A 14,510-nucleotide genomic window follows, 5' to 3' on the forward strand; every position below is an offset into this window, starting at 1 on the left:
TCTTTTACTGATATATCTTCAAAATTGCTTTCCCTCATAAACATGACCAAATTTCCAGTCAGCTGGTGCAACATTATCAGATTGCAGCATCCTACCATCACTAGTAGTCACTTGAAATGACAAATTCTGTCCCACTAGATGAGCATCAATTTTCCAATTCTGCCCCCAGTCCCGCGACATCCCTAGCCATTTCGCGCCAGAACCCTTGATCCTGACTCCCTCAACGTCACCGGCTCCTCCCACATTGTACACTAAAATGAGCATCGAATAGGGATTTCCCTTGATTTCAAATTCAATGCCTCCATTTTTTATGCAGGGGGTCCTCCTGTATACAATGGGGACAACACCGGCCTCATACACAGCAATTTTTCGGAACATTGGCTGTGACAAGTCAAAGTGCTTGGAGGGTGGGTTGCACCAGTTTTCACTGGGATTTATATAGTTGGAAGGGCAAATGTTGGTGGCAGTGACTTTGATAGTGTCATTTAGGCACCATTTTGAATTGTCACACTGGATTTCGTAACAAGCTCCACAAGTAAGCCCCTTGTGGAAGAGAACTGTGCTCAATGCCGTCGTTTCAAGGCCATACCCACGCTCAAATAGATCTCCATAGCCACAAGCTCCCTCTGTCGAACACACATGGTGAGAAAGAAAGGTTAAAGACTGGATTAGAACACTTTTTAGGTCTTTATATATATAACATCAAAAATTAGTTTTGTCTGTTGTTTTTCCTCCCAATGCTTAGATGGGACTTGCATGATTAATGTATTGATTTTACTTTTTATAAATAAAAAAAAAAAAAAAAAAAATTACATCTCTTAAAAAGAAAAAAATAATAATTTAGTGATTTACGCATGGTCTCGTTGCCTTTCACGTCACCATAAAATGTTGCATGTGCACCATTCCACCCATCTTTGGTCGCAACTGCATCAACTAGGAAAAATGCCATGACCATGACCATGACCAAAATGACACACTCTTTTGCAGCCATAGTAGCTGTCTGTGTGTGTTTTTGTGTGTGTCTGTGTGTGTCAGACAAGTTAGTGTGTGTGTTGGAGCAAAACCAGAGCTAATTATATTTATAGAAGGCATGTAGTGTTGAAACAAAGTATATTTTATGACTGAAATTATGTTAAGAAAGATGTTCCAGATTAAATTTTTGCATTGGCCTCACACAAAGAATCTTAGCAAAGTAGGCGAATTTTTTTAGGTGAAACAAGTCCTTGTGGCAAACCTAATTTCGTCTGCATTTAAATCAAATGGACAAAGATTTGGATATTACTTTAAGAATATTGATTCATGTCTTTATCAAAACTTCATTTTCTGCTTTCAAGAATGTAAATGGGCCTAACTAGGGTTACCCACCGAACATATACGGTCGGTCTTTCCATTCAAGGGATGGCAACGGGATCGGTATGGAGCGGATTTGCCTAAATCCATACTCGCGATAGGTTTTAATTTCACAATCCATACTAGCCCCGTTAAGAGATGAATGTGTTCGTGCCTGTCCGGCTCCGTTTATGTTTTTTTTTTTTTTTTTTATATAAATATTTTTATTTATATAAATAAATTGATAAAATCTATAAATTTTATATAATGTAAATAATGATATATATATATACATATACATATGAACACAGTAATATGCATACATCTATAACACTTATATACATTTATATTTATAATTTTTTTAAAAAATATAAAATATAAAGTGCGGAGCGGGACAGGATGACTGTTTCTCAAAACCCGAACCCACCTCATATTCTCTGACGAGTTTAAAACTTAAATCCATTTATGTTATTACGATACATAAACGATTTTTATATTCGTACAATTAGGGGCGGGACAGAGCGTAACTCCGACAATAAGAAACAAATTGTCATCCCTAATTCACATGTGTGCACTCTTTAACACCCGTGCAATCTTTCTATTTACATGTATTGACCGAAAAGTTCTTTAGGAGATCCAAGAGGGTTCGAAGTTCTCAACCTTCAATACATGAGGTGATAAGCTTTGTCGGCAGAGAGTGAACAAGAATTTGATTCTAACCCACTAAATTCTACACATATATAAAAAAGTATAAAGTTAAATCCGTTTTTCTTTCTAATTGTGTGCAGACAAGACAAGAGATAGTTAAAATAATATATAATGCAATATCTCCACAAATTTAACAACTAAAATTTTCGAAGTGAATAAAAATGACATAAATCTTTTATCCATTGGGCAAAGAGGTGGACCCCACTTACAATTAGAGGCAAAGATCTTACAAATGATTTCTCCAATTCCCTCTTCAGTCTTCTCTGTCACCTAGGTGCTTGCAGTGTCCTTCACATTTGGCTTATTATATAGTCTTCAATTTTTTATTTCATTATTATATATCAATATATATATATATATATATTTATGTGAAAGAATAAGTTTACATGATCTAACAACCATTAGCCTCTGAGCTGTATCTTCTAAATGTGGTTATGTAGTTGCCATTTGTTATTCATTCATGCTTCCAACTCACTCAAAGACTCTGTTCTCTTGACCAACTTAATAATAATATATTTGCTGACTACTTAAATGTTTTGTCCTATCGTGTTTACAAATATGGTAATTGGTAATTTTGTCTCCTACTGTAGTTCAATTTTTTTTTTTTTTTAATTCATGGTGCAAATATAGTAATTGGTAAATAGTGACTTACATGGTGGTTATAATTCCAAATATTTATTGAAAAGTTGCAAATATATTTCCTATTAATAAAACTAATAATTAGAGATGGCAATTTGATTCACCCTCACGGTAACCCGCCCTGCCCCACCCCATTTTTAGAAATTTTTGAGGACCGTTCTGCTTATATGGGCGAGGATAGTTTCATGTAATAAAAACCCTCGCGGGTTTGATGCGGGGGTGGGGGGAGGTAATCCCGCACCGCCCCGCCCCGTTTAGATAGACCAATTACTTAAGTATCCTTATTTCAATAGTATATATATTTACCACTGCATATTAAGTATCTTATATAACAATACTAAAGTAACAAATGAATTTAATTAAAAAGAAAGTTGCAATGGTGAATAATTGAAGATAAGGGGAAAAAAAAAGGAGCAAATCTATTTTAATAATAAATAAATTATGATCTTAAACGGGGTGGGGCGGGTACCTACTGGGGTAAAAATGTTAAACGGTTATGGGAATGGGGTAGAAAGTTCTCCCGTTTTTGCGGTTTTGGACAGGAACGGGGGTGGGGGAGGGTACACCCGCCCAAACCCGCCCCCGTTGCTATCCCTATTGATAATGTGTCTTTGCTTACCAATTAAAAAAGAAATGTGTTCATGGTCTTCACTGTTTTCTAAATATTGAATTTTTAGAGGAGATATTCAAACCTCATTTTTGTAGGTTTACACTCTAATCTTAAATGAAATGACATTACTAACCCTAACTTTATAAATAAATGATTACTATTTTTCAAATGACCCAAATGCTCTTTCAGATTTTTTCTCTTTATCTCTAATCTTTAATATTTTAGGTCTCTTTTAAGAAGACAAAAAAAAAAAAAAAAAAAAAAAAAAAAAAAAAAAAAAGGTAAAAATTTTAAAAAATTATCTCTTTTGACAAGAAAAAAAAAAAAAAAAAAAAAAAACCCCAAAAAATATCTTTATTGAAGAAATTATCTCTTTTTCTCATGATAAAAAATGGTATGAAAAAAAAGAGAATTAAAAAAATTATTTCTACAAATAAATTATATCTTTTGATAAGACCAAAAAATAAAGAGAATATATATATTGAATATATATATATTTTTTTACTGGACCCATAAAAAATTACCAATAAAAAGGTTACTCTTTTGACCATATATATATATATATAGAAAAATGATATTTTTTTTTAATTATAGAAAAATGATTTAATTGACTACTATAAAACCCCGATAAAAACCACTCACACAAAAATCTAATGTGACTATTCTAAAATTTTAACTCAAACACAATTCTTTTCATAATGTGACTATCCTAAAATCCTTCCAACATTCTTTACATAACCTTATTATCCTAAATTTTCATCTCATAACATAATTCTTTCCATAACTTTTTCTTCCTTTTTTTTTCTTTATTTATTTTTATGTATTTAGAATAATACATAAACAAACTCTTTCCATATATATATATTTCATTTTCACATACTGGGTTTGCATAACTATAAAATGTATTCGAATGCTTTTATAAGAATTTTATAAGAAATTAATTTTTACAAAATCTAAAACAAAATTTTCATTTGAAGTTTTGAATATCAACAAAAATCGATCATTAAAGAATTTAAATTCTTATATTATAAATTTGTTTATTTTTTTTTATCATAGTTATTGTTTTGTTAAATTTTTACTTTCTTTGAAAGTTATTTTTGTTTTTTTTTCTTTTGGGTAAGTAAAGAGAGTTATTTTTGTTAATTTATTTTTGGAGAATTTTTGTTTTGAAAGGGCATTTTATATTTTGATTTTAAATTACTTATTTTTACACTGCCACGTGAAATCGGTGAAATATCGTTTTCCTTTCGACAATATTACTACTATCTATTTTGCTGTTATTTTCATTATTATTAGCATTAATTTGGTAACAATTGTCGTCCATGACAAATTTTTTTTTTTTTTTTTGAATGGTGTCCTCCATGACAATTTACATTCTAAAAACAAGAAAATTAATCAATATAAATATGACAATAAAATGCAAAAATAGTGTTATTTCCCTCTTGCTTCATTAATTTGAGCTCTTGTAGTATCTTTAAAAGCTATCAACGCATGAAATTTAGTTATGCTTGTAAAAGAGGTTATTCTGGTCAAAGTAGAGATTGTCAAATTTCATGCACCACTCCACTAATAAAAAGAGGTATTTTTGGTCTTATTTTATTTATTTATCGTAAGAGAGGTTATTCTGGTCAAATGGTCAAAGAAGAGATTGTCAAATTTCAAGCAACATTCCACTAATACAAAAGTAAATACATATTTTTTAAGTATTGGATCCAAATGCGAGCATTTGCATAAATATCAACGTCACTAGATGCTCATTTCACTTGCACATATATTAAAGGCAAAAATAAAGAAAAAATTGCTTGTTTATGCTCATTTTTATCATTACACAAAATAATAATTCTTAAATTTCAAGCTTCCATTGGAAGATTCATATATTTAACATAATTATAAGAAAAAATATTAATATATTTAATATAATTATAAGAAAAAAGAACTTCAAGATAATTTAATGACAAAACTCTCACTTCTTTTTTCGTAGATCAAAATTTCAAAAAAAAACAAAATCATGGTTTGTGTAAGATGGGAAAACTGAAAACTGTATGTGAATCCTATGAGGTCCGAATTAAGTTACATAAAGCGAGAGAGGGAGGCGAGAATGAGAGCGACAAAATTAAGTCATAAATAGTTAAAATTTGAGCAAGAGCGTGTTCGGAGTGTGAAAACAATATCTCTTAAAAAAGATTGTATAACTTAAGATCCGAAATTATGTGTGACTTAAGAGCCGAAATTACTATCATCAGAAGAATATATATATATATATATTTGAACAACATATATTTTTTTTACATATGTGTTTTGAACATTTAATATTTAGTACACGGGATAGTAACCCATAGTAACATGAGACAGTAAGTCAATTTACCACTTTAGCCTTTGCACACATGGTAACGTATAAGTTGTGGTGTGTTTGGTAGGTAGTATATGATTTTGACGTGACAAAACATGAAAACGTGTTGAATATTCTTACAATTTTCTCCACCTTTTTACATAGAAAATCTGAACGCAGCTCTTGCGCGGGTCTATATATGCAAGTTTGTTTGGCCTTTGGACCTCATACGCATCAGATCTGTGACTCCAGATCTGTACTTTCTCTCTCTCTCTCTCTCTCCTATCTCACATCTCTCTCCACTCTTTCGAAAGCTAACGATCATAGCAAGGTAATTCTATTCTTCCATCACACACACACACACACACACACACACACACATATACATATGCATATAGATACACATTTATGCACATGTTGTGTTTGTTTTTGGGTTGATTTCCAAATTGAATGAATGGGTTAAAGGAAGACATTTTTATCTGATTATAATTCATGTACCATGTTTGTATTTATTGGGGCATAATGTTTATGCATGTATTGTGTATGTTGTGTGAATCTTGTAATGCACAGATCCGGTGTTGTTCTTGTCATTTCTTTAGATCTGATTGCTAAGTGTTGTATTTGGTGATCTGGGTTTCAATTTTTTTTTTATTTTTTTTGCTTGCAAATTTTTTTATTAGTGATTGTTGGGGTGTCGATGTTTGAATTTGAAGTGTTTAATCAAGCAGTACTTGGAATGTGATATGGAAATTCATTTACTTAAGCAAAACAATTGGGTAAAGTCTAGATCTGTGAGTTATTAACGAAGGCTTGACATTGCAATTATAGATCTGAGTTTTTTTCTCTCTCTGCAATTGTGATTGTTATTATTCAGAAGATTATTTTTTATTGCCTCTATATTTACTTTGAGATTCAATTCAAGTTATATGCTTTATAAACCCTTGCATTGGATTTGGAAGCATGCAATGGGAACCTTGGAATTATAATTGGAGAAAAATATATTCAAAATTATTGTCGGTGCGGCGTCACTGTGGGTCCGGGTGGCCCGGGGAAGCTTTGATGTACGCAGCATTACTTCCATATGCGGAGAGGCTACATCACATAGCTTGTATAAATGATGGGAAGCATGTGAAAAATAGTTCTCTTATATAATTACGTTAATTAACGGCCATGGGCCACCTTAGGTAGATTATTTTTACAATTTATTTGCAGATCAGAATCATTTTGCTTTGAATATCTGTTACCCCAACCTTGGAATTATAATTGGAGAAAAATATATTCAAAATTATTGACGGCGCTCCCGCCACTGCGGGTCCAGGGAAGCTTTGATGTACGCAGCATTACTTCCATATGCGGAGAGGCTACATCACATAGCTTGTATAAATGATGGGAAGCATGTGAAAAACAGTTCTCTTATATAATTACGTTGATTAACTGCCATGGGCCACCTTAGGTAGATTATTTTTACAATTTATTTGCAGATCAGAATCATTTTGCTTTGAATATCTGTTACCCATGATTGACCAAACACACTAGTAGTCACAGACTTGTTAGATCCTGCAAGTGTTTAACTAGGGTAGTACACCCATGAACACCGGCATGACCAAGCCTAATGCAATAGACTTCTAGCCTTTTACAATTAATAAGATCACGATTAAAATTTCTAAAAATGAACAAATTGTATTCGAGACTCGAGGGTTTGAGGAGCTCTCGTTATATCTTTCGTAATGAGGTTAATTATGAGAAAGGCTGCCAGATCCTGCATGATTGGTTGAATATTTGGTTTGCCGGATTGCTAATTTGCTACACGAACTTTATCTTAAAAATGAAGATCTCTTGACTTGGCATTGCCCTTTTGATATGTTTTTGTTTCAGGCTATCAAGAACAGGTAAAAATGGTGAAGATCTGTTGCATTGGAGCCGGCTATGTTGGAGGCCCTACCATGGCCGTGATAGCACTGAAGTGCCCCTCAATAGAGGTGGCCGTTGTTGATATATCTACATCACGGATCGCTGCTTGGAATAGTGAGCAACTCCCCATCTACGAGCCAGGCCTTGATGATGTGGTAAAGAAGTGCAGAGGGAAGAACCTTTTCTTCAGTACTGATGTTGAAAAACATGTTTTCGAGGCAGACATCGTCTTTGTTTCAGTTAACACTCCTACAAAAACTCAAGGCCTTGGAGCCGGCAAAGCTGCTGATCTGACCTATTGGGAGAGTGCTGCTCGTATGATAGCTGATGTATCAAAATCCAATAAAATTGTTGTTGAAAAATCAACAGTCCCTGTGAAAACAGCTGAGGCAATAGAAAAAATTCTGACCCACAACAGCAAAGGTATCGACTTCCAGATTCTCTCTAACCCGGAATTCCTTGCTGAGGGAACTGCAATAAGTGACCTTTTCAATCCTGACCGCGTTCTCATCGGAGGTAGGGAGACCCCAGAGGGCCAGAAGGCAATCAAAGCACTCAAAGATGTCTATTCCCACTGGGTTCCTGAAGAACGGATCATTTGCTCTAATCTGTGGTCTGCTGAGCTTTCCAAGCTTGCAGCTAATGCTTTCTTGGCACAGAGGATCTCTTCAGTGAATGCCATGTCAGCACTCTGCGAGGCAACCGGTGCAGATGTCTCCCAAGTGTCACATGCTGTGGGTATGGACACGAGAATTGGACCCAAATTCCTCAATGCAAGTGTGGGTTTTGGGGGTTCTTGCTTCCAGAAGGACATCTTAAACTTGGTCTACATTTGCGAATGCAATGGCCTCCCCGAGGTTGCGAACTACTGGAAACAGGTCATTAAGATCAATGACTACCAAAAGAACCGCTTTGTGAACAGGGTGGTTTCCTCAATGTTCAACACTGTTTCAGGTAAGAAGGTTGCTATTCTAGGATTTGCTTTCAAGAAGGATACTGGTGATACAAGAGAGACCCCGGCCATTGACGTGTGCAAAGGACTATTGGGGGACAAAGCCCAGTTGAGCATATACGATCCACAGGTTACTGAAGACCAGATTCAGAGGGATCTTTCAATGAAGAAGTTCGACTGGGACCATCCAATTCATCTTCAGCCAATGAGTCCTACTACTGTCAAGCAAGTCAGTGTGGTTTGGGATGCTTACAATGCGACAAAGGATGCTCATGCCCTTTGCATTTTGACCGAGTGGGATGAGTTCAAATCACTCGATTTCCAGAAGATCTATGACAATATGCAGAAGCCCGCGTTTGTTTTTGATGGCCGGAATATTGTGGATGCGGAGAAGCTGAGAGGAATCGGGTTTATTGTTTACACCATTGGTAAGCCATTGGATGCTTGGCTTAAGGACATGCCTGCCGTGGCTTAAAGAATGATTATCGTTATCGGCTTTTTGTGGGTGGCTCAGGGTAGAATTACAAGTATAAGAGGATGGAGAATTTACTTACTATACAGTGTTATTACTCTTTTGTTTCTGTTAGACTTGGTACTATGTTGTCTAAGAGTAACTAGACTTGGTACTATGTTGTCTAAGAGTAACTAAGTGTCCGAATTGTTGTCTGTAGTTAGTGAAAAATATGAATTTTGTTCTTTGGTGGTTTATTGTAATAAATCAGCACCCAGCAAATACAAATATTTTCTAAATATATCTATCTCCTTTTGCAGTGATATTATTTATTTTTTGAAAATTCAAGCTCAGAACTGTGATAATTTTTCTGACTTTGTTGGTTTGGTTTATGAGTTGACTCCAGATGATTTTAGTAACACCAATTGTGGAATAACTTTGGAATCCAGAAACTTGAGTAATAGTGTAATACTATAATGTATGTATTTATGTCTTCTACTATTTTGTTAATGCAACACAACAACGTTACAAAATGCAACGCATTTATAACGGAATTCAATACATTTATGTGAAATATTTACATCACGTTATAATATTATTAAATTCAAAATTTAATACATTATAATGTTATAATACCTTTAAATTCAGAATTTAACACATGATTAAAGTATTCAGAATTTAACACATGATTAAAGTTGCTAGGGTCAAAGTTGTTAGTGTCAATATAAAGATGAAAATGATATGGAAGAGGATGTGGTTGAATTTAAAATTCATTTTTTTTACAATAAAAACATTAGAACTAAACTTTTAACTAGTCAAGTTCATAATTTACATGTTCTATATTTAGGAAAAAAAAAAAATTTACATGTACACTAATTATTTCTTTTCAAAGAAATAAAATCTTCAACCTTCCACTAGCTAAAATTACAAAACTTCTTGGAATTTTTTATAATTGAGGCAATAAAATTGAACTAGTTGTGTCCAACAAAATTATATAATAATATATATATAGGGAGGCAATATTCGCACTCCACTTTTTAACGTTTGCACTACAATCTTAAATGAAATGATAATTATAACCCTAACTTTATAAGTAAATAATTATTATTTTAGGTCTCTTTTGACAAGACAAAAAATAAATTGAATATTTTTTTTTTTTACGGGACTAAAAAATAAAAATTTATGTTGAATAAATTGACTCTTTTGACCAGACTAAAAAAATAAAAAGTAACCATTAAAAATATTCTCTCTTTTGACATGAAAAAAAAAACCCTGAAAAAAAAATATTTATTGAATAAATTATATTTTTTGTCAACATCTCCAAAAGACAAGAAAAAAAAGTATGAAAAGAAGAGGATTATATATATATATATATATATATATATATTTATCTAAATTGAATAAATTATCTATTTTGATAAGAACAAAAAAAAAAAAGAAGTTAATTTTTATCTAATAAATTATTTCTTTTGACAGGACCCATAAAAATTATATATATATATATATATAAAGTTAACCTTGTTGAATAATATAGTCAATTGTACAAAAAAAGTTAACTTTGTTGAATAATATCCCTTTCAATTGTACAATAATAATAATAATAATAATAATAATAATAATAAGTCGTTATGGAATAAATTATTTCTTTTGACGGTCAAAAATTAAATTATAAGTATGGAATAAATTATTTTCTTTGATTGGACATATGGAAAAAACAAATAGAAAGGAAAAAAAAAATAGTAAATAAAGTAAAGAAGGTAAAAAAAATATTAAAGTTGTATAAATGGTAGTTACGACATTACAAATTAAGGGATAGTGCATCAATGAATTTAAGGACCTTCTTGTCATTTTCTTTAAAAGAAAAAAGGTAAATGTAGTGCAATTGGAGAAAAGTGGAGTGTCAATATTGTCTCATATATATATATATATATATATACAGGAAGGCTCTCATGTGGTCCAAAACAACGGACTTTTCAACGGATCAAAACTTAATTAGTCAATTACACTTTATTACCTTAGCAGACTTAAACCATAGTTAATAATGTTAAGTTCAATAGTCAATTTACCATAGTTAGTCAATACCTTTATTCAATTTCTCTCTTCCTTAATCTCTTTCATATTCCTCGCAATTGCAACCACTACCACGATATCCACATCATCACAGCCACCATCTTCACCACTACAGCCAAAACACAACTACCATATTTATTCTCCAACATATGAGACTTAAAAAACAAAAAATATATAAATTTGAAAATTATTATAAATTAAGAATATTATTTTTCTACATATAAAATAAATACGTGATTTTATAATGTCTAAAAGTCTTTGTGATGTTATATTGTAATTATAAAATTAATGGGAGGGTAAAGTAAAGCTTTTGATTGTTAAAAAAAAAAAAACGCAAAAATTGAACAGGTTCCATACTATTTGAGTCTCATGATTATGTTTCCCGTGTGCAGCCTTGTTGTGGGGTAAACAAAAGAAATGGGATGAAGAATGGCTCTTATTAAATATATATTCAGATCCATAACACATTGTTGCCTCTACTCTATATATTTCCTTTCCTTCCTTTTCCTGGTCTAGAAAATAGCAGATGCCGTAAAAATCGATTCATGTATCGATATCAAAACTATAAAAAACGTGTTGAATTGGCGACTAATCTGACCTATGTTATAGAATAAATTGACCATTAAAGTTAACATTATTAACTATGGTTAAGTTTGATAAAGTAATAAAGTGTAATGGATTAATTGAGTTTTGGTATGTTAAAAAGTCCGTTATTTTGGACCGCATGAGAGCCTTCCTGTATATATATATTTAACTAATTAAAAAAATAGCATAGAGACATCTTTTTTTATATTTTCTTTATATATATATATATATATAGAATCTTTAACCATGGATTGACTAAAATCACAAAACTTCTTTGAAGTTCTTATTTTGAGCCATTAAAATTGAACTAGTTGTGTCCAATAAAATTATATTATATATAATTTGGTGGTCAACCAGCAAATCATGCTTGCAAACTTATGCTTCCGCATCCCAACCTTTTGTCTCAATTGGTAATCAGTTGCCCAATTAGCTTCCAAGACATATCAACAGCAGTGCCAGCAGTAGTGCGTCACCTGCCACGTTAGTTGCCATGTCAGACACAGTCAGCAGCGGTGCCAGCAGTAGTGCCACATCAACTGCCACATCAGTTGTTAATCGTGCCTCCATCTTTATCATGGGTGAAAACCCATCTTCACCAAATCGCTTCCGCCATGCCGCTTTCAAGATCTTATTTCTAATGGTTTCATTCAAAACACCTTGATTTTGAGGGGGCTGTTAGAATATATTGTAGAATATATTATTACTATATTGTAGAATATATTCTAACCTTATATAGGATTACCATATATAGGATTCTAACCTTGTATAGGATTACCATATATATAGTTATCCTATATAAGGTTAGAATATATTATACAATATAGTAATAATATATATTCTACAATATATTCTAACAGCCCTCCTCAAACTCAAGATGGTTTCATTTAATCTACCTTGGTTTTGAGGGGGCTGTTAGAATATATTACAGAATATATTATTATTATATTGTTGTTCGCGCGATTTTTTACGTCGGTTGATGAACTCTTGTGGGCGTGCCAGAGTATTTGTATAAAACACTCAAAATTATGAATTGAACACCAACCTATCATTTTTTTCGATGGCTGACTTCAGACGAATGTGTGAGAGAGAGAATAGTAAAAACTCCCAGCAAGGTTCTTTTATGCCTTGATGCAAGGACTTTTAATCTAGGTGCTAAAAGAAATAAAAATGCAATGACTGAAGAAAATTGGAATGAACAAGCTGAATGAAAATTGACTTTAAAGAAAGACAGTTGAATGAAAATGGATAATAAGAATTTAATCGATTGCCATTTAATAGAAAACAATTTGAATTAAAATGTGCATAATTTAAATGAAGTAAAGTAAAGCAAAATGCAGTGGCAAGAATTTAATCAATTGCCAGTAAAAGGAATGACAAGAATTTAATCAATTGCCATTGAATTGAAAACATTTTGAATTAAAATAGCATAATTGGCAGAATGGAAATTGACTGAAAAGAAATGAAGTAAAGCAAAATGCAGAGGCAAAAATTTAATCAATTGCCATTGAATTGAAAACATTTTCAATTAAAATAGCATAATTAAAACTTGTAGAATGGAAATTGCATGGAAAGTAAAGAAATAAAATAAACTGGCTGAATTGACATAACACAAATCTGATCAAAGATTGGTCATTGAATCTGTTTGCATGAAAGAAATGACTGATAATGTAAATAGCATAATTAAAACATTGCAAAAGAAGAGTAAGTTACGGGAACTTAAATTCTTTGAATGAAAATTACCATAAAGAAATTGATAAAATGACGTAGAGTCAATTGAATAAGAAGTGCATGTTTTGTGGGTGGTGCTGGACGAATTGGAATGAAATTACAACACTTCTATATAAAAGTCTTAAATTAACTTATTCCCTAATTAATTGCTCTGAAAATTCTCTTTTCCTTCATTTTATTCACTTTGTTATTCAAACTAGGTCAAAACCCAGTGCTCTTTTATTTCCTTTCTTGCCTTGCTTCATCTTGCTTCAATAGGAAATCATTGCTGAAAACTCTCCTTGATTTAATCAAATACAAGTTGCCAAATCGTTGCTGGAAAGTTTGCTAAAAAGTTGCTAATTTTTAGCAACTCCTTTCCTTAAGCTCGGCTGAGGTACTTCGTAAATGCATGACTCATGTGACTGCCCTTCTTTGTTGGAATTCTTTCTCCAATTAAATCCTTATTTCATTGGGATTTCTTTTTAGCCGAATTTCTAGTGTTTCTTTTCCAATCAATAACCAAATTTGAATTTATTCAAATCCCTTTGCAATATATATTCAGCAACAACCTTATTGATATGGTGGCTGAAATATATTTCCCTAAATTTTCTCCTTTTGTCTCTCTATTGGCCGTCTTTCCTTAAAACCAAACCGAACACGTGTCGGCTCCTCACTGGTCCACGTCACCACTGAGGTGGCTACCAAGTTTTGGTACCAACAAATGCCCCCTGAATTTCAAATGCTTTTATCACTTATGATAAAAAGCTTTTGGAATTTGAATCGGCCAAAACTTGAATTTCAAATATTGGTCATAAATCCTTACTCCACCCAACTACCTGCCTTAATGGTTATCAGTTCCCATTTAAAGTGGTGATTAGATATATCCCGTTATTACATCCAACTAGTATTTAGCTCCGTGTTTTCTAAAACCCTAAAATCATTCTTCTTTCCTTAAATTGCTATCTCTGAAATTCCTCTTTTCAGTTCACGACAACCAACATTCTTCCCCTTGATAATCTTCTATGGCTCTTAAGAAAACCAAATCAACTGATTCTAACTCAGCCCCTCAACCCTCAGATCCTTCGACTCATGGCAATATTATTGAAAAATCCCTAATGACCCTTTCTCCTTAAAAATATTGTCTCGGCATTCTCATAGACCTTCGTACCGATTTCAAAGGTTTGGGTCCTGCCTTTTTTGATAAAGCCTCTAGATT

At 32.5% G+C, this 14,510-nt stretch overlaps 2 protein-coding genes across 2 annotated transcripts; one reads left to right on the forward strand and one right to left on the reverse strand.

Annotated features, from left to right (window-relative positions):
* Nucleotides 1–3: 3 nt before the first annotated feature.
* LOC132304749 (expansin-A2-like) lies at nt 4–991 on the reverse strand. Its single transcript, XM_059802471.1, has 2 exons — nt 853–991; nt 4–626 (listed from the first exon to the last, which is right to left on the reverse strand). Exons 1-2 carry the CDS (start codon nt 989–991, stop codon nt 19–21), a joined length of 747 nt encoding a protein of 248 aa, XP_059658454.1. The 3' UTR covers nt 4–18.
* Nucleotides 992–5,758: 4,767 nt separating this feature from the next.
* On the forward strand, nt 5,759–9,252 carry LOC132302790 (UDP-glucose 6-dehydrogenase 1-like). The gene is made up of 2 exons (XM_059799730.1): nt 5,759–5,946; nt 7,491–9,252. The coding sequence occupies exon 2, from the start codon at nt 7,511–7,513 to the stop codon at nt 8,951–8,953; it is 1,443 nt and encodes a 480-aa protein (XP_059655713.1). The 5' UTR covers nt 5,759–5,946; nt 7,491–7,510; the 3' UTR covers nt 8,954–9,252.
* Nucleotides 9,253–14,510: the final 5,258 nt, after the last annotated feature.

The sequence above is a fragment of the Cornus florida genome, unplaced genomic scaffold (assembly GCF_030987335.1).
Source record: "Cornus florida cultivar Cherokee Brave unplaced genomic scaffold, ASM3098733v1 CherokeeBrave_3.0.0_Hap2_Chr04, whole genome shotgun sequence".
In the NCBI taxonomy this organism is placed as follows: Eukaryota; Viridiplantae; Streptophyta; class Magnoliopsida; order Cornales; family Cornaceae; genus Cornus; species Cornus florida.